The sequence below is a fragment of the Canis aureus genome, chromosome 9, assembly GCF_053574225.1.
Source record: "Canis aureus isolate CA01 chromosome 9, VMU_Caureus_v.1.0, whole genome shotgun sequence".
Classification (NCBI taxonomy): Eukaryota; Metazoa; Chordata; class Mammalia; order Carnivora; family Canidae; genus Canis; species Canis aureus.
Genome location: NC_135619.1, coordinates 66,188,265 through 66,207,457, shown reverse-complemented (window position 1 = coordinate 66,207,457; position 19,193 = coordinate 66,188,265). Strand labels below are relative to the sequence as shown.

Sequence of the window (19,193 nt, the reverse complement as noted above, 5' to 3'; positions counted from 1 at the left end):
TTGAGCATCTGCCTTTGGCTCAGGGTGTGATCTCAGGGTCCTGGGATCAAGCCCCATGCTGAGCGGGGAGTCTGCTTCTCCTTCTCCCCCTTCTTACCCACCACCCCCACCCAGCTCATGTCTCTCTCACTCTCTCAAAAAAAAAAAAAAAATCTTTTAAAGAAAAAAAAGGGGGCAGCCCAGGTGGCCCAGCGCTTTAGCACTGCCTTCAGTCCAGGGCGTGATCCTGGAGACCCGGGATCGAGTCCCACGTCAGGCTCCCTGCGTGGAGCCTGGTTCTCCCTCTGCCTGTGTCTCTGCCTCTCTCTCTCTGTGTCTCTCATGAATAAATAAATAAAATCTTTTTGAAAAAAGAAAGAAAGAAAGAAAGAAAGAAAGAAAGAAGAAAGCAAGCTGTTACACAAATAAATAAATAAATGCTTTTAAAAAGTGTGAGTGCTGTGAAGGAGGGGGAGGACCAGGGTGCTGGAAGGGAGAAGGAGAAGGGGTCGGGGTGCTCCTCCCACCCCAAGGCTCAGGAGTGCTCGGCCTTCCTGATGCAGCTTTATGATCAGAGAGAAAGCTTAGGGTTTTGTGCACCCACCACTGCCTTTTTTAATGGTTATTGAGGTAATGCATGCACATAGCTTGAAATGTCAAACGTGCCACAAGCCTAGTGAGAAAAGCAGAAGCCCCCTGAAGGGCCCCCCGCCCCCCCCCCAGTCACACCCTTGAGAGACAACCACTTCGGGTGTCAGCTGTCCTCGTCCTCCCTCCACGCTCTAAGCGAGGACTGTGCCCTTATGAGAATTCTCTTTCCATTTCGCACATTACCTGTTGACGTGCCAAGATCGGACAGAGCGCCGCCCCGTCCCCACCCCTGCCTACAGGTGTCCCCGGGGGGGGGTGGGGCGCTGACTCGCGTCCACCTTAGCGGGACCGCGTCCTGTCTGCTGCGGAGCCCCCTCGTAGGTGATGGACGTGCTCCCCTGGAGTCAGCAGTGCCTCTGGAAGCGGCAGGTGGCTCTGTCCCCGTCCCCGGGAACTTGCACACTCGGCCCTCCCGCCCTCCCTCTCCCCTCTTCCGTTTCTCTCTCCAGCCTGATGCTGTGGTGGGGATTTTTTTCAAGATCTCTCTTGAATCACAGACTCCACAGCAGTCAGCCAGGGAAGTAAATGTTCTTTCCAGAATTGACTTTCTCTTTGGAGCTTTGGGCGAGGGGCGGTGGCCAGGAAGGGTCGGTTCTTACAGAGTGTGGCAGGTAGAGAAGACCGGGTGGCCTGGGGCCATGGAAGGCCACCGAGGGGTGGAAATGAGTTTCCTGTGGGGTCGGAGCCAAAATGAGCCTCCAAGGTCGTGGGAGGAAACCGAGTCCTGGCTGGGGAGGAGAGCGGCTCAGGTCACAGAGGTCCCCAGCCCTCCTGGGTGCTCTGGAGCTCGCAGGGAGCTGCCTCCGGCTGAGCACTGCCAGCTGAGCCCTTCCTGCTCCTCACTCAAGCCCCAGGCCAAGCGCCGCCTCCTCTGACGGGCTTCCTGGGCTGGTTTGGATCCTTCTCCCCAGCCCAAGCCCTGGAGCTGTCACTTTGCCTGATTCCCGTCTCTGCTTTCTGCTCTAGGCAGGTTGATGTTGGTGTCTACAGGTGCATGTGCCCCCGCGTGTGTGTCAGGGACTGCGTGCACACTTGCACGCACATGCGAAGGGGGGGTGGCCATCTCGCCTTCCTCGTCCCTCTCCCTGACTGTGTCCAGCACGTAGTCACTAGTCCATGACTTTCTGTGGCTTGAGTGGAGGCTTGTTTACATAGACTTGCCAGAGTCTACTTTTTATTTATTTATTCATCTATTTATTTGATTAAAAAGTGACAGCACATACCTGCGCAGAGAGGGGAGGGGCAGAGGGCCAGAGAGAGAGAGAGAGGGAGACTCTCAAGCAGACTCTGAGCTGAGCCCAGAGCCCGACACGGGTCTCGATCCCACGACCCTGAGATCATGACTTGAGCCGAAATCAGGAATTGGGTGCTTAGCTGACTGAGCCACCCAGGCGCCCCCAGATCCTACCTTTTAAGTTAGCAAACTCAAATAAATAAATAAATAAATAAATAAATAAATAAATAAATAAATAAAAATTAAAAAAAAATAAAAATAAAAAAATAAATTAGCAAACTCTACTGAGAATCTTGGTAAACTCGGTGTTTTCTCTCCCTCCGGGTGAAGTAAAATCTGCTTTTCGGGGGGCATGTGCCCGGTTCTCGATGCCTGGCCTGTCCCAGTTGGGGCGTCCTCCACCCTCTGCCCTCCCTCCGAGCCCTAGGCTCCTCCGCCTTCTTGCTGGGCTCAAGCTGGACTGCGTGCGTGCTCAGTGACTCAGCGGCCCCCCACCTGCGCCCCGAGTGACCCGGCCTCCCTCCCGCCCGGGTGACACCCTCGGGCCCCGCCATCTGCTGCCGCCTCCTCCTGCCCAGCGCGCAGGCCACCAGCCCAGCCCTCGCCCCCGGCCTCCCGCCGACCTGCACAGTCGGGATCAGAGCTGGGCGGGAGGAGGACGAGACCGCTGGGGCCCGGGGGCTGAGGACGGGAGTGGAGCCCCGCACCCAGCCGCCTCTCGCTGAGCTTCCAGGAGCGAGACAGTCACCTTGAGTGCGCCTGGGATCCCTGGGGTCTTGAGACTGGAGCTGTCTCTGCACCAAAACCTCCTGGGCCAGGTGGGGCCCGATGCAGACACTTGAGACGCAGCCGCTCCCATCTGTCACTTTTCCCTGCTGTCCCCCTCCGTTCCTGTAACAACACCGCGCCCCCAGGCGCCAAATCCAACCTCCCCGCTGCAAGTGGAAAGCACCGCGTCTAACTGTACCGGGAGCCAGGTCAAAGCTGGGGTGCTCCGAGGAGGGACCGCCTTTGGCCGGGCCCCGAGCACCGACACATGGCCGTGGCTGCTCCGGGACCATCTTCCTTCCTTCGGGACCTCGGCTGGATTCTTGTGCTTTGCTGTAGGATCAAGCCTCAGTCTTCCAATTTCAGCACCGGTGCCCTTTTCCCCGGGGCCCAGGCAGTCCAGGGCTTGCTTTTCCTCAGTGGGGGGTCAACACACAGGCTTCTTTTGAGTCCCACATGCCACAGTATCTCTTGATTATCCCCCGCCACAGTCCTCCCTCTGAGAAGAGATTGGGCCCAGAAGGGGCAAGGGCTCTGTGTGTCCCCATCTGCCTTGGGCTGAGATGCTTATTTGGGCGCATTTATCCCCCCTGCCCTGCCCCCGACAAGGCACCCACCTGCTGTAGTGGGAGATGGAATGCCATCCTGGTGGTAGGAGGCAGGCAGGGGTGAGCGGCTTTGTCTGCCTGGCATGCCTCGAGCAGTGGAGCCACTTGGCACCGCAGGCCAGTCATTGACAGACAGACAGGCCCATTGTGGGCATGCTCAGTCCCAATGGCTGGGAGACCCAGACGGGTCCTGCTTTTGGGGGGGCCCTTTTGTCACCAGGAAGCTCCATCCCTCACTGAACTCATCTCTGTAGACAGGCTAGGTGGAGGATGTGGGGCAGGGCCAGGGCTTAGACAGGAATCCCTGATTTAAGGAGGCCTCCGATGGCTCCCCGCTGCACTCGGAATGAGATCCAAACGCCTGGCCCTGCTGGCTGGGTCCCAGGGGCGAGCAGAAGCCCATGAGACTCACGGACGCCAGCCTTCGGCTTGCTCAGCCAGAGATGCCTGAACAAGGACACCCTAGGGAGGTGGTCCAACAGTGGGCTCAGCTGGAGCGCGAGGATGCTCGTCAGCTGCATCCCTGGCTCACCTTCCCCCAGGTGAGGGAGGAAGTGGCGCCGGGTTAGAAAGGAGTCTGCTGCTTCTCACGGTCAGCGACACCCTTGGTGGCTCACACGGGCTTTTCCTGGCTTCTGACCCAGGTTTGGAGACCTCTGCAGGCCACAAAGGCAGCTCATTGTGGGTGGATGTGTGTGTGTGTGTGTGTGTGTGAGGGGGTGGCTATGGGCGAGAGTGTATGGGCACTCGTGTGTGTGTGTGTGTGTGTGTGTGTGTGTGTGTCTGTGTGAGTGGGGTGTATTTGCATGAGTGTGTGTTCTGGGGTGCGGGTGGAGGGGAGGATGAATGCTTTTGGAAGGGGGAGTCCGAGGCCTCTGAACTTTGCTGAAAACAGACCCTTCCGTGGGGCACAGGAGGCAAGAAGCGAGCCAGCAGCCCTCCCTTCTCAAGCTCCTCAGAGCTGTCCCTACCTCCAGCTCCCACAGCAGAGCAACAGGATAAGGGGGGGACTGGTCAGATCATTGTCAGTGGGACCCAAGAGGGGTGCCTGGAGCCTGCCCCCACCCAGGCCTGCCACGCCGGCAAAGGCTGCTCCTGCAGAGGCTGTGGCTGGTGCACGCGCCCCCGGAGCTGCAGGCCCAGGGCTCTGTGCAAAGAACGCGGAGGGTCCACTGCTGACCAGCCCTTGGCCAGGGCACAGGGGTCCCAGGTGGAGAAGCCACCACCTGCAGGCAGGAACCCCAGACGCGGCCAAGGAAAAGCTCACTTCCCTTTCTCTTGGTTTTAGGAACCAGGCCTTGTAGGGAGTCATCTGTGGCCATCCCTTCCTGCACCAGGGTGCAGATGCCTTTCTTTGCTTTAGCGGGATGGCCCAGGCTGGCTCAGAGCGCCGCGGAGCCACGCTGGGTCCCAGCGAGCCTCTCTGGCATTTCCGGAGCCCCACGGGTACACAGTAGGTAGGACGTCTGTGCAGACGGCAGTGGAGCGTGCCCGGGCCCGCGCCTTGCTGCCACCCCTCCGGCAGCAGTACCGGAGCTAACAGACACTTCCGGAGCACTTCCTCTATGCCAGGTGCTCGTCTGAGTGCCGACCTGCATTAACGTCCCTCCTCCTCTCAACAAGCCTATGGGACGGACACCCTTATGGTACCCATTTGACCGGTCAGGAGACTGAGGCATAGACGGGTTAAGTGGCTTGCCCAAGATCACACAGCTCGACGTGGTGGGGCCTGGGTTTACTGAGCCGTGACCTCGCAGCCCTTGGGCAGCGTCCCCCTGAAGTGCCCTGCTAGTGGAAGGACAGCGCAGGGAGGGGCCAGGTGGAGCCATCTCCCGCTGTAGATAAAACCCCAGATTCCACTGGGCCTCCGTGAATCCCAGGAGGGCTTGGGGAGTGGGCTGGGGCAGCAGCCCAGAGAGTAGAGTGGTCGGGGCCTCAGCTCTGGTGGAGGAGGCAAGCAGACCAAGTCCATTTCTCAGGAGAACCTTCGAGATAGCGTCCCCCTCTCCCCTTGCCGTGCCCAGGCTCTAGGAATGCTCCCGGCGGTGGGGGGGGGGGGGGGAGGCTGTGCCAGCCACAGGTGCCACTCTGCTGGGTGGAGCCCCTGCCCCACCCCATCCCCGTCCTGTCCTGCCTGGGAAGCTGGCTAGGACCATTGACAAGGCCCTGGGGCTGTCCCCTTGCCTTGTCCTCAGTGTCCCTCCAGCCAGGCTTGCTTCCTGCCAGGCCCTCTGTGCCAGCGTTTCCCTCCAAGGCCCCGGGGACTGCAGAAGGCTCTCCTAGCCAGCAGGCTGGCCGTGGAAATGTCACCTCTTCTCCCGCAGAAGAAATCCCGCTGATATCCTCCCCTCACCCTAAAGAGGTGGAAACTCTGTGCCCTCCATGCTTTGCCCATTTCCATGGGGTTCCAGGCCCCTTTCTTCATCTCTCCAGTATCCCTTCTGGAAGGCTCTTCAGCGTTATCTCCCCTGACCCAGACCTGCCTGCTCCGGTTGATCTTTCAGACCTGGCCCAAGACTGAACATTTATTAGGGAGAAAGCCGTGTGGGTTTGGGCTCCGAGGTTTTTCCCATTCGTGGTTCCTGGACTCCTATTTCTGATGCCCACCCTCCCCCTCGAATATTGATGACAAATGTAGGATTCTGGCTGGAGCCCATCAGCGTGGGCTCTCCCTATAAGAAAACGCACCCCCTCCCCAATTTCCCAGACCCTGCAAACTCAGAGTCGGAGATGAAACCCACCCAGCAAAGTCAGAACTGCTCGAAGCCCCTGGGAAGAGGTAGGTGGGCAGAGGGGAGCGAGGAAGGAGACCCAGGGACAAAGGCTGGTTTCCACGAGCCCATAACAAACAAGGCAACTGTCTGACCCCTACCAACCCGGGGCCTCTGGGAAGTGTCTGTGAGTATCTCCATAAATAGGGCTTGGGGGATGTGCTGGGTTAAAGCAAAACTTTTGGAACTCTCCAGGAGGAGGGTGGTGGGAGGTGATAAGATCCAGACCCCGAGCCAGGGGACAACCCTTGCTGGGGGATGCTGACTTCATGAAAAGCTGTCTGGGCAAGGATATGGTAGGAGCAGGTAGCAGTCCAGGCCCAGACACCAACCAGCTCAGGGACCTTGGGCAAGTCACCGCTCTCCCTAAGCCTCAGTTTCTCCATGAGATGAATCCCTTAACCCCAGGCCTAGCTTCTCCAGGGGACCATTGGGAGAGGGGACAAGAAAATCTGTAACGGAGAGTGCTTTGCACAAAGCGTGATGCACCGCAGGAGGAAGTGCTGGTTTGCATCTCACATTTCTAGAAGCCACCATTTTGCTCACTCGGTCTCAGAGAAACTGAGAGCACACAGTTTCTCTCTGTTTCGTGAGCTAATTCTGCTGCAAGAAAAACGGGAAGAGTTAATAGCTATGATCTCAGGGTGTCGCCTCCGAATGGGCCTGAGAATCCCACCCGTGAAACTGCTAACAACCACCCTGCAGACCCTGCCTCCCCTAAACTAATTCACCTAAGACTCTATCCCATAGGCACCAGACTCTCAAGTCTGGAATGAGCTTCAAGTGGCCCAACATCAAGTGTTCGAAAACCACTAGGGTGCACTCCTTTAGTTTGAAACTTTACTACCACCACCTCTGCCACCGTCAACCCAACACCACCACCACCGTGACTAATGCCAGCATCAGCTGCACCATTACCATAACCACCACCATCAACACAACCACAGCCACCACTATTGTCACCACTGTCGTTACCATAGCCACCACCGTCACCACCTCCACCCACATTACTATTCCCACCACCTCAAACCCCATCACTGCCACCAGCATCACCTCCTCCGCCATCTTCTTCATCACGTTTTCCACTTACCTCTGATCACACAGAGGGGGCTGCAAAATCCAATCTCTGGCACCTCTCCTCTTTTCACCCCCAAATATTCATCCTCACATCTGCTTGCTCATAATCAAAGAGAGCAAAGCCTGACTACATGTCCTACTAGGCTGACCATACGTTCTCCATTCTCATTTGTCCAGAATAGTCCCAATCCATGCCTGTTGTCCCTGCTTCATTATTAAAAGCTCCCCTGTTTCGCCCTCAACCGTGCCCTGGTGTGTATGACACTTTACGTGGTCACCCTCATTGAGACCACCTCCAGCGTCCTATTGGCCCCAAAGAGGCCCAGCAGCCCAAGGATGCTAACCTGGAACAGAACCCGGTGGGCTCACTGGAAGGACACGATACCCCCACCCCAGTCACTGGTCATTAATGGATGTCCCTGCCTCCCCTCCCAGGAAACCACTGAGAAAAGAAGAGAATGGCACCAGTGTTGCTGAGTATCCCATGACCTCCTCGCCGAGCAACAAAGGGGCCGACGTGAACAGCGCCGTGGTGTGAGTCTGCAGACTCTGGACCTGCTGGTCAGAGGGGCACATTGGTGGCTTTAGTGAACACGGGAGAGCAGGTGACAGGAGCTGAGACCGGGCTTGTCTGGGACTTCTGAAGAAGACACCATCCTCTCCCCAGCCTTGCCCCAGGTTGCCCGTCTCTTTCCTGGCTTGTATTTGATTTACCATCTCCCAGCCGCGCTCTGACGAAGCCAGGGAATCTGTCTGTCTGCTGGGCTGGGGAGGCCTCCCACTTTAGCCAAGAGAAAGGTGATCCGGGGATCCCTCCCCAGCTGGAAAACCTCTCCTCCTCCCCAGCAAGCCCGTCCGCTTCTCCATTCACCTTGTATCCCCACGGAAGCCGTCGGCACAGCCATGAGATGTCCCCTTCCAAAGGTGCTTCCCACCCATCTGTCTGTCACCCCCTCTGTGACTGTCTCCCACCCGTTCCCACCACACCCCGACCCCTGGCTCTTGACTCCTGACCCCCTGCCACGGAGGGCTGTGAGCCCAGCCTGCAAAGCCCCCTCCTGACTGAGCACGCAGAGGGGCTCTTACACCCAGACCTAGTGTCTGACCTTCCAGGGGCCAAACAACTCCCCGAACACCAGGCCGAGGCGCCAGGAAGGACAGAGGCCCCTCTGCCTGTCCTCAGACTCATTCCCACACCTGATCCTCATCGGAGCTGATGCCTCGGTGTGAGCCAGGCCCTGCCTTCCCCCGGCGGAGGCCACCCTTGTGCCAAGCCCACCGTGGGCACTCTGGGCTAGGCTGACCCGGCCTGGCACTGGGTCACCCCTACGACCCCCTGAGGCCCTGGCCGGGTACTCAGCCCCCCTCTCAAGTGCCCTCGGCCTCCCCTCACCCACCAGGCACTGGTGTTCTCTCGAATGTCTCTTCCCGAGGTCCTGTGTTCTAAAAGTGCCGAAACCTCCAGAAGGCTTGGTGGACAAAGGGAAGGAAGGAGGATGGAAGGTGAGGCCTCTCCAGGCCTGGGAATCCCAGGTGGCCCCCGGCCCCGTGGGCATGTCACTAGCCCCGTGGAGACCGTGGCCTGTGGCTTGGCCTCCCCCGGTGGATTGGGAGGACATTCCCCACCCGAGGGTTCCCTCACGTCCCATCCAGTTGCTCAGAAGGAACCAGACACATTTAACGGCTCTACCCTCCCCGCGTGGGGACTTAGCTAGGCGGACCCTGCCTGCCGCCCAGGCCACCAGTGTAGTTCCCAGGAGGTCATTTGGGCCATGGTGAGACTTGCCCATACAGGTAAGCCTGACAGCACACGAGTCCCCATGTGAGCCCAGACCTTGGAAATCCATTGTCCTGGAGCCCTTGGGCCCCTGGAGTTGCCTGTGTTCCGTTGTGTTTCAGAGAGCAGAGGGGAGAAGGTGAGTTGCTGTGACTCCAACCCAGGTCCTCTCCCCAAGGTCAGCAGGAGGAGGCTGAGGATAGGCCCAGGCCCACACCCTCGCAGAAAGGGTCTTTCTTTCCAGTTCTCCTTCTGTGCGAGGACCTGTTTGGGGTTTGAGTTTGGATTTTGCTTTCCTTGCCTACCTTAGCGTGACACTGTGCCACCGTGACCTTGGCCATTGCCCCAAGCCGGTGAGTGCTCTGTGGTCCTCTCCGTCCATGCCTTCCACTTCCCAGAGGGATGCAGAGCCAGTGACAAGAGGCTAGAGGGTGCAGGTCTGCAGCAAGGCGCCTTCCCTCACGCTGAGTCCCCAGCCGTTTCCTGAACAGATACCCAAGCAGGACCCCCGCCCTGTGCACAGGCCACCCCAGGCTCAGAAGTGAGGGGGAAAAGGGAGAACCTGGTCTAAGGGGTCATGGAGCAGTGGGCAGCCAGCCTGGAGAGACATCCAGGGAAGCAGGGCACAGGCCAGCTTTGCACAATCCCACTGGCCCCACCTTCCCTGACCCAGGCTTCAACCTAGGAGGTTTTACAATTGGCCAAATCCTTCAGGCCCTGGCAAGGCTCCCCATGAGGAACCTTGACGACCACCCACCATGCTCTGGGGCCAGCATCCCCTTCCCTGGGGCCACAGCCAAGGCTCTGGGAAAAGCAAACATTTGTGCGTAAGTTCCCCCAAATTGGGTGTGTAAAGCCTCTTGCTCAGTTAGTGAAACCAAGAGAAGAACCCAGTTTAAAAAAAGAAAAAATACCCACATGAGAATTCAACCCACCAATCCTAGAACTGGCCATTTGGAAACTCTCCCACGTGCTGCAAGAGAACTTCACCGGATTTTTGGCTTCAGTGACAAAAAGTGTCCCTAAAAAAAAAAACCCCACAGCCTGGCATTTGAGCTCAGAACTTTCATTTAAGGAATGTATCTGCAGTCCCTCGACACAGACCAATCCTCAGACTTGCCCAGACTTTGAAGCTGAGAACGAAATGCACATTTCTTCTCTGCGTTTTCTCAAATAGATATTTTTTAACTGTCTCCTAGTTGAGCCCAGCTTAGAATGGCATATAGGATCTCCCAGAGTTTTTAGGTGTTCCTTAGAAGCTTCTAAAGCAAGTTTTGGAAGACTAATAGCTGTAAAAAATATAGACCTATATATTATATATAGTTATATATATATATATATTTAAAGAGATATCTATATCTATACAAAGTTCCCGTACTCTCTGGCTCCGTACAAAGGCCGACCTCGACACCCGGGTCGCGTGCGCTGTCTAATGCATGAATGTGAATACCCTGAGGCCTGCCTTCCCGACGGTGCGCCAGGTGCACGCAGGAAGAGGCCTCTTGTCTCTAGGAGTCCCGACTCCAGGGGCGGATGTCAAGTCTGTGCGTCTTGTCCACCAGCGAGCCGCTGCTGTGGCCGGAGCAGGACCGCCAGCACTGGGGGGCCATGGACGCTACTTACAAGGACGGAAGTACCATGCCTTTTTTATTTTCAATAAAAATGTACTTACAAAGATGATGGTTGGTTGTCTTCTGGGGTGGGGGCTGGTCCTGGGCGGTGGGGGGCATGGGAAGGAGGGAGGGTGCTGAGTGTGGGGGGTGCTTCTGCCCTGAGGCCCTGCTACAAACCCAGGGCCGGGCTAGGTGACTCGCCTGCCTTATTTCCGTTCAGTTTTCTCCTACTACCGCAAGGCCGGCGTCTATGGGGACTCTAAGGTACCCAATCCTGCCCCTCTCCCCCGACCCAGCTATCTTGATCCTTGACTCCATTGAGAAGAGGGTGACCAACTGTCCCAGTTTGCCAGGACTGGGAGGTTTACCTAAAACGTGGCTCTTCCAGGGCTAAAACCAGAGAAGCGCCAGGCAAACAGGACAGGCCAGTTTCCCTGATTTGCTAGGAATCGGGCCAGGCTGGAGGGGAGATAGGTCAGGCCTGTGGCCTCCGCTGTGTCCTCCCTCTGGCCAGACTCCAGCCCCTCTCCCCCAGAGTCGGTCCGCAGCACCCCTCCCCAGAGCAGCCGTAAGCAGAGGGAGCCCGAAGGGCGCAGGCTGGCCCCGGGGTCCCCGGCCCCCTGGATGGAGTGGAGGGTGAGCAGCCTGTGAGGGCGGACTCCTTCCCAGCGCTTCTGGGAGGTCCCTGTCCGATGGGCCAGCAGCAGTGAAGAAAGCAGGGCCTCTGCAGCATCAGCGTTCCCGGTGGAGGGGTGAGGAGCCGGGTCAGAGGTGGAGTGTGACGGGCAAGGGCACTCCTACGGGCACGCCGTCAGGAAGGCGGTGGGGTTGGCGGCTGAGCACAGATAGGGATCTTTGGTAGCAGGCAAAGGATGTGACTGAGGCGGCCCCTGCCCAGACCATTCCCCTTGGTTGGGTGGTGCTGGGTGCTGCCGCCCTCGCCTGGGTTCCCCGGGGGGCAGCAGCTAGGAGGGCCCTGTGGGGTCCCCACCCCGGCCCCTAGCCCTGGGGGCAGCCGCTCCGGGCAGGCCTCTGGGGCAGGCCCAGGCAGTGGGGGAGCCATGGAGCTTCTCTCCGAGAGCCAGTAGTGCCCACCGCCAACCCGAGATTCCGTAAGTGGCCACGTGCCCAAACTTGACACGTCCCTGCGTACAGTGGGTGGCAGCCATCACTGCTCTTAAGGCCACTGTTGTCATTACTAAAAGGCTGCCATGCCATCAGGCCCCAGAGAGCTCCTCTGCCCACTGGCCACCTACGTGGGTCCTCCCTGGGAGGCCGGTGAGGATCCGGAGGGATGCCTCGGGCCCCGACCCCACTCCTGTGCACTCTCGCCTGACTGCAGCCACCGCCGAGCCCTGAGGCGCCCAGGGCAGGAGGCCAGAGTGTGACCGGGAGGCTCGGACCCCCGCGGGTACCCCGGAACAGAGCAGAACCAGCCTGGGGAAGGGCCGGAGGGGCCCTGGGAGCTGTTGGCCCCTGCTAGGGGCCACTTCCCAGCTCAGCTCGGGTCAACCATATCCGGTCCAGCCACCCACCAGCCTCATACCTGCCTCTGGGTCCCGCCCCCCCCCCCCCCCCCCGGCCTGCTGTTGCCAAGGCGGAGGCCTGAGATGCGGTGGGCTGGGCTGGTGTCTCTGTGCTGCAGTCAAGGCCCCTGGCCCCAGGGCAAGAGGGAAAGGCTCCTCCTCCTTCCTGCCCCCGCACCCTGCACCCCACCAGCGCTATGTGGGGCCCAGAAGGTGGTCCCTTGAGGAAGGGTAAGCAGCTGCACTTCCAAGTGGGGGCCTCGGCTTTGGGCAGACTCACCGGCCCACCTAGCTGGTGACTCACCCCGCTGGACCACTCACTCCCCGCCCCACCATCCCCTGCCCAGCTCTGAGGAAAGTACCAAATTCCTTGACACCACTTGACTGCAGGCTCTCCATCCCTGGCTCCAACAGTGCCCCCCAGCCCCGGCTCCAGGCACTGCTGTGACTCCTCCATCCTAGTCCTGTGTGGCCTCATCTTATCTGCTGTCTCTCAGAGGCTGCATCTTCCTTGAACACATGGGGCGTAAGCCACACATGCGCAGAGCCAGGGAGACTTCGCCTTCTCGGGGTGACTACAGCCCTGCACGTGTTGCCCTGACTTCTACCCTCTTCTAGGGAGGCTTCCACTTGCTTTCTCCTCTGGCATCTGAACCCACCAGCCCCTTGAGAGCCTGAGTCCACTCATACCCTAGGCGTTGACCCTGTGGTGTCTTGGGGATTCAGAGAAACAAGATAGGACCCTGCCCTACAGAAGCCAGTTTGGTGGTAGTGATTGGACTCAAGATGGGCACACGGACAGTGACACCAGTGTGGAGTTGGAGAACACCCGGGGCCAGTTCCCCAGAGCCTCTATACATTACCTCTTTCCACTCACTCTGAAAGCCTAGGAGGCACCTAGATTGTCCCCATTTTACAGGTAAGTAAACTGAGGTTCAAAAGGATTAAGCGACTTACTAAGGGTCAAAAAAGCAGTATGGGGCAGAGGTGATATTCAGATCCAGTTCCTTGTGGCTATAAGTTCTAGGCTTTTCCAAACCAGACAGGCCCTCAGATTTGAAATGGTCCTTTCCATCTTGATTTACATCCAATTATTTAACCCGCACATGAGAAGCAAATGGGACACTCACCCTTCCCCCATCCCTGGAAGCTGGAGGCAAAGATTCATGGATCTGACATCTGCTAAGTGCCTTCCCTTCTGAGAGCCTTGGTTTTCACTGCTATAAAATGGGCATGATAAGCCCTGGCCAGCTCCCTCCCTAGAATGTGCACATGGAAGGGACTGGAATGACCCCAGCATCGCCAGATCATCCTTCTATCTGGCCTCCAAAGAGTCTTCCTGGAATGGCTTCTCTGTAGCTACAATGGTTGGTCACTCAGAGTCATTCCCTCGCCACAAGTCCCCGGCTTCAGGACCGTGCTGCTGCCCCCATGCCACACTCCTATTTCTTCCAGCAAGTGTCCTCAGGGGTCCTTTCCTGTCGATTAACCTCAGCCATGGGCCAACTCAGGCCAACAGAGAGCTTCTTCCAATGGTGAACCCTAAAAGGAATGCGGCCCAGGCTTCATTTCTCTTCTTGCAAGAACTTCTTGAGTGAAAGCATCATCCTTTCTTTGCCAAGACAGACATCCTTTCCCCAAGGCATGGAGCATCTACCTAACTCACGGCTAAGGACGCTCAGGAATTCCTCCTAGAGCCAAGATCTGTTCCGAGGTGACTTGCTGTCTCTACCATTAAAGCTAGAAGCAACTGGGAACTTCCCTACGCTGCTCCTTGCATCTCCACCCTACACCTCTTAATTTAAAAACAAGTGTCCTCCTTTCCAGACCCTCTGGCACACAGGGATCACGACTTTCTGAACAGGGATTCCTAGAAAGGCAAGGCCCTGCTCCTAAGAGAGAGGCTTTCTGATGGTGGCCTTGCAGGCTGACAGATACTCTGCTCACATGGGAGTGCAGCCCAGCAGGGAGCCCAGCCCGAGGAAGGGCAATCCCTGCCCAGGAACACGGAGGGGTCCTCAGGGTGGTGACAACATAGCCCACCGCACAGAGCCAGCAGTGAGGCGCTTCCGAAGCTGTCTTCCAAGAGCAGGGCTGAGGAAGAGCTGGTGTATGGGGCGCTTGTTCTATGAAATTCTAGGTGAGGCTAGCTTAAATGCCGCTGACTTTTGCCTGGAGGTTTGCCCTTAACCTTTGAAACAGAACATATTCTCCAGGGCTCTCATGTTCTTTACGGGAACTTAATTTTCTATTTCACCTTTTGTGCCAAACTTCAACAAAAGAGTGTGACAAGCCTGTTCAGATTATGGGAATACATACAGAGGTTTTTCAGAGCCCACATTTGTGTTCACAGCCGGGTGATGACAAATGGCCCTGCTGCAATCAGCGTGGGGGGTGAGAGAAGCCAGCTGGGCACCACGGCTGGTTTGGCTCCCCTCTGCCAGGCCTCGGCACCCATGGTGCCTGGACTCCGCCTCCAGCAATCTCCCTCCTCTGTCTCCCACACTGTCCCGGCCCAGGGCTGCTCACCCAGGCCCAGGGCTGCAAATCCCCTCATGTATATCTGACTCCAAGTGTGTATGTCCAGCCTCAACTTCCCTACTCATCTCCACACTTGGGGGTCTCCGGCGGCTCACTTCCTGCAAACAGGTGTCTCGTCGCAGCCTAGCATGACTCCTAGCTCCCCCTCCACCACCCTGCGACACACCATCTTCCTCACCTCCACCCATGGCTTCATCGGCCACCACTGCTTCTCAGCACGAATGCTGACGGTCATGCTTTAGGTCTCGGTGCCTTGGACCAGTGGCCAGTACAGCAGCAAGGTCTACATCTCCATCTCCAAATCTCTGGAGTCCACCAGCTTAACTCAGCCTCTCCGACTCCAGTCGAAGCCACCACCACCTCCTGCCTGGACTACAGGGAGAGCCCTGGTCTCAGCCCCATTTCTACCTCTGCTGTCCCCACTATCTCTACAAAATACAAGTCAGGTCATACATGGGCTTAAGACCTGCCCATGACTTCTGCGATTGTCATAAAAGCCACACTCGTTCCCCTGGCTCACAAGGCTCTTCCTGACCTGGCCCCTGCTTCTCTCTCTGCCCCAACCCCTGACCCCTTGTGCTGTCTCCCACTCCTCTGCTCGGCCACCCTGGCCTTCCTGTGGCCCCTCATGTGCCAACTGATATCCTTACAGTCATCCTTTCCCCAGCGATCACCTTGTGGCTTTCTCGGGCCACCTAGCCATTGTCTCTTCCACTGCCTTAGTTCATCTCCATATGGAACTTCTCACCCCAGGACACATGTGCATCTACTGTCTTTCTTCTCCCATTAGAATGGGAGGTACCTGAACAGGGCCCCACTCTGGCCTTTGGTCTTGGTCATTGCCAAATCTCCAGCCCCTCAAACATTTCCTGACACAAGAAATATTTGTAGAATTAATTAATTGAGTCATTGCGGGTTATGAATTTAACACCATACACACAGCATAAAGAAAACATAGAGCACTTTATTGCACATAACTCTTCAGAGTCCCCCCCCCCCCTCACTGGGGGTGGGGGTGGGACAAGTAGAAAAACCTGGATTTGCAAATTGATGGCATTCAGGCCTCTTCTTGTTTAACTAGTGTCTTTGGGATGACCCTGTCTCCTGGATGGATGCTCAGTCTTTGAGCCATCTTTCTAGGCCAGCTCCCCTCTAGAAGGCACCCAGGCCGCCCCCCAAGCAGGTGTCTGGGGTCTCTGGTGCAGAGGGAGCCAAACTCAGATGGAGCAGTTGAGGGCCTGGCAGGTCTGGGGGCCAGGCTGCGCTGCTTCCCCAACAGGCGACTGCAGGGCTGTGTCTGGGCCCTTCTAGTCTCAAGAGGGCAAGCGGGCTGCCCCCATGGCTCTAGAGGTGAGTGTCGGGACCGCAGCAATCTCTTCTCCTGACCATGGGCTCGGCCCAGGTTTCTGCTCTGAGCCCCAGTCAGGGGACTCCGGAATCTGCATCCTCATGCAGGCAGCCGGGTGCAGGCTCCTGTCCGTGGCCACCTGCCCCACCGAGGCCGCCCATGGCTGCGGGCACTTTTCCTGAGGTGTATGCACGTTCACCGGGGATGTAGACAACACCCCCGCCCCCGTGAGAGAAGGTACACACATGTCCGCCTGGCCTCTGAGCCCAGCCCTACACGGGTCTCCCTTTTTCTTTTGCCAATGATCCAGTCGGGTCCAGAAGAGACGGGCTCTCTGCTTCCTCATCCCATCTGACCAGAACTTTCTCTACATCTGACCCTCCTCCTGGCCCACGCCGTCCATGCAGCTAGACTGGGGGATGTGGTCTCCTGGAGAAGAAGAAAGAACATACCCGTTTATTATTTTCCAAATGTTATCCCCGTTACAAAAGCAAGGATGTGTTCGTACCATGTGAAGTCCAGATGACGACAGAACCTGCCGTCGGGAGGATGTCCCGGTCGCTCATCCAGAGGCACGTGGAGGGAGCCTGGAGTCCTCAGGAGCAGCACCGCAGCTTGGGAACGGCCGCACCCAGACCTGGAGCCCCATTCCCACTGCGAACTGGTTTCAGCACCGCGGGCGTCCGAGGAGCAGCGGGCACCCCTGGAGGGTTAGCTGTCACCCTTGTTTCCGACTCCCTCTCTGCCGGGGACCAGACACTGGCTCCCTTACTCTTTACAGAAAAGGCTGGAAGAGGGGAGTTACCGTCTCCGTTTTTGCTATTGACGACACCGAGGCTTGGCCAGGTCAAGGGCTCGGAGGACGGGTCTGCGTCTGAACCCTCGGCCCGGCAGGGAGCACTGGGTCCGCCCTGCTGTCTGGAGCTGCTGGTCCGCCCTGCTGTCTGGAGACTCCCTCTGCAGAGCACCCCGGCTCCGGCCTGATTGTCCTCACCTGCCGGGTTTCGTCCTTCACGCTTGATTGCTCACTGGCTCCTTTCTCTTCCAAGTGGCCACTTGAAGGAGCGGAAATCAGGGCGTCCGCCAGGCAGCCCTGGGAGGCTCCCCTCTCCATCCGTCTGCTGGGGGGGTGGGAGCTGTCTGGGCCACATAATTAAAAAGCCAGCTCTTTGTTCTACCAAATCCGAGGTTTCGGCCAATGTCCCGTGTACCCTCCAGGGGAGAGCCGGCTCCAGGGGCTCACCAGGCACCACCGGCTGACCTCCGGTTCTCTGAGGTCGGGGCACTGGGAGGGTGGTTGACTGGGGCGACCTGCCCCAACCTGAAAGGAGGTCAAACAGATGCATGGGCCCGTGGGGGGGCGGATAGCGCCCCAGCCAGTGGCCGTGCAGGTGGGGGCAGAGAAATGATGCCGGGGGAACAAGGCCAAGAGGGCCTGAAGATCAGCCCCAAGTCCTCCTTTGCCACAGGCTTGCAGAGGGAGCCCATAAAATGAGAGGTCGGTTGTAACTGGGTGGCCAACTCACAGGCGACAGGGCAGCACAGGCTAAGTGTGAAGAAGCAAGCCAGGCCTTGCAAATCAACCTAGAGACAACAGGATTTTGCTGAGAAGCTTTTGGGGTCTTCCTGTTAGGAGACAGAGGCCAGTAGTGGGACCCATATAAAACCGGGGCCCATGCGCGCCATCAAAGAGATTTCAAACCAAAAGGTGAAATGAAAAGTTGAAGCTCATCAAGCAGAACATGCTGCAGGCCAAGTTCAACCAGGAGGCTGCCAGGTGGTGACTTTTCTACGTTATTCTACCTCTGGGTCCAGTGAATGGTGACCTGGCACTAACTATCCGACTATGTATTAGAAAGAACCAGGACTTTGGAGGCAGATGGAGCTGGATTCAAATTTTGTTCTACCTTTTTACTCAGTGATAGCCGCAAGCACTGTCTCTCTGAGCTTCAGTTTTCTCATCTGTAATATGGGGTTGATAACGGATGGGCCTTCCTCACATCATTTTGTGAGGATTAGATGAGATGCCATATCTAAAGTGCCTGACATGTAGTAAGCCCTCCTACATGGCAGCTAGGATTGTAAGTAACTGGGGCAAGTGTCTGAGTGGACTCTCCACAGGCCCCCAACCTAAGGGTTCATCATCATACTCTTCAATTCAGAAATTTTTATTATTTTCCATAAAACTATTATATCTAAAGGAAACTAAATGTGATTTAATGTGAGAGCTATAATTTCTTTTTCAAATAAATGAATTCCCAAAGCAAAGGGGGAAAAGCTCTTGTCAGATGAAGCTGATGCTGGCTTGATGAAAATTTATGATAAATGATCAGCAAATAGGAACACCAAGGTGGAGCTGCTCCCAAGAAAGCCCTCAGACTTCTCTACTCCATGCTTGGCACATGTTAGCCAAAAGAGCCCAAAACCAGATAAAGGGAAGAGACATTAACCTTTACTGAGTTCTAACACTATCACAGCCAGCTGTATGACCTTGGAGAAGTCCTGTAACCTCTGGGCCTCAGTTACTTGACCTGCAAAATGGCAATCACAGTGTAGCAGCGCTAAGAGAAGAAAAGGTAATATATGTAAAGTGCTCAGTACCTAGTAGACACTCAATACATGATGGATCTTGGGGTTTCTCTCAAACTCTATTCAAGAGACTTTCTGCTTGTTGCTCCCATCAGTGGAGTGGAGTGGCCAACGTTTTATGAATAAGACTTCAGTCAACTCCTAAAGGGATCAACTCTCATGAAAATGGGGTCTGGTACTATTCCACTGAGTTCCAACCACTCATATTACTGTTAAAACACTCAGTCTGCCCGATATACATATTTGCAAATTAATTCTACTCAAGAAGTATATGAAATGATCTGCATTGTCCAGTTACCACCAGAGGCCTTCAACCCCAGCTCAGGAAAGAGTCTTGGTAGATAAACCTGTCTTCTCCAATCCGATCCAATCCTCATTTGGCCTGCTGTAGTCTGGAAATGGGGCAGTTGCTGCAAGCACTTGACCTCAGGATGAGACCTCAGAAGAGATTGGCTGAGAACATCCTGATGAGAGGCAGAATGACCCGCTTGCAAAGACAGGATGCACAGTGGAGACCGGACATCCTTGAATAATGATCACGTATGGCTCTCGTGGCCTTGCAGGTCTTGCTTCTGAGGAACTAGCTGAAGAAAAAAACAGGTGAGTCTGCAGATGGGAGCCGTCCCCTCGAGCAGTCTTCCTAAGGTGGTACGGGTCTTCCTGGTGGTCCACAGATTCTGGCAAGCCTCCCAAGTGCCATCACAGACCTCC

General features: G+C 56.7%; 1 protein-coding gene and 1 long non-coding RNA gene across 4 annotated transcripts in view; one reads left to right on the top strand and one right to left on the bottom strand.

Moving 5' to 3' along the window:
- PRIMA1 (proline rich membrane anchor 1) overlaps positions 1–10,540 on the top strand; it is a 60,005-nt gene extending 49,465 nt beyond the window's left edge. For 2 of the 3 annotated variants that reach the window (XM_077910416.1, XM_077910415.1), the window contains exon 5: positions 7,524–10,540. In XM_077910416.1, the coding sequence (XP_077766542.1) occupies positions 7,524–7,626 (103 nt within the window). In that variant the 3' untranslated portion in view covers positions 7,627–10,540. Of the gene's footprint in view, positions 1–4,528; positions 4,698–7,523 lie in introns of all 3 variants that reach the window. The other variant, XR_013386785.1, reaches the window with a different exon arrangement.
- Positions 10,541–15,489: 4,949 nt separating this feature from the next.
- On the bottom strand, positions 15,490–16,760 carry LOC144321063 (uncharacterized). Its single transcript, XR_013386782.1, has 2 exons — positions 16,402–16,760; positions 15,490–16,322 (listed from the first exon to the last, which is right to left on the bottom strand). It is a non-coding gene; the product is annotated as an uncharacterized LOC144321063 (long non-coding RNA).
- Between the last annotated feature and the right edge of the window lie 2,433 nt (positions 16,761–19,193).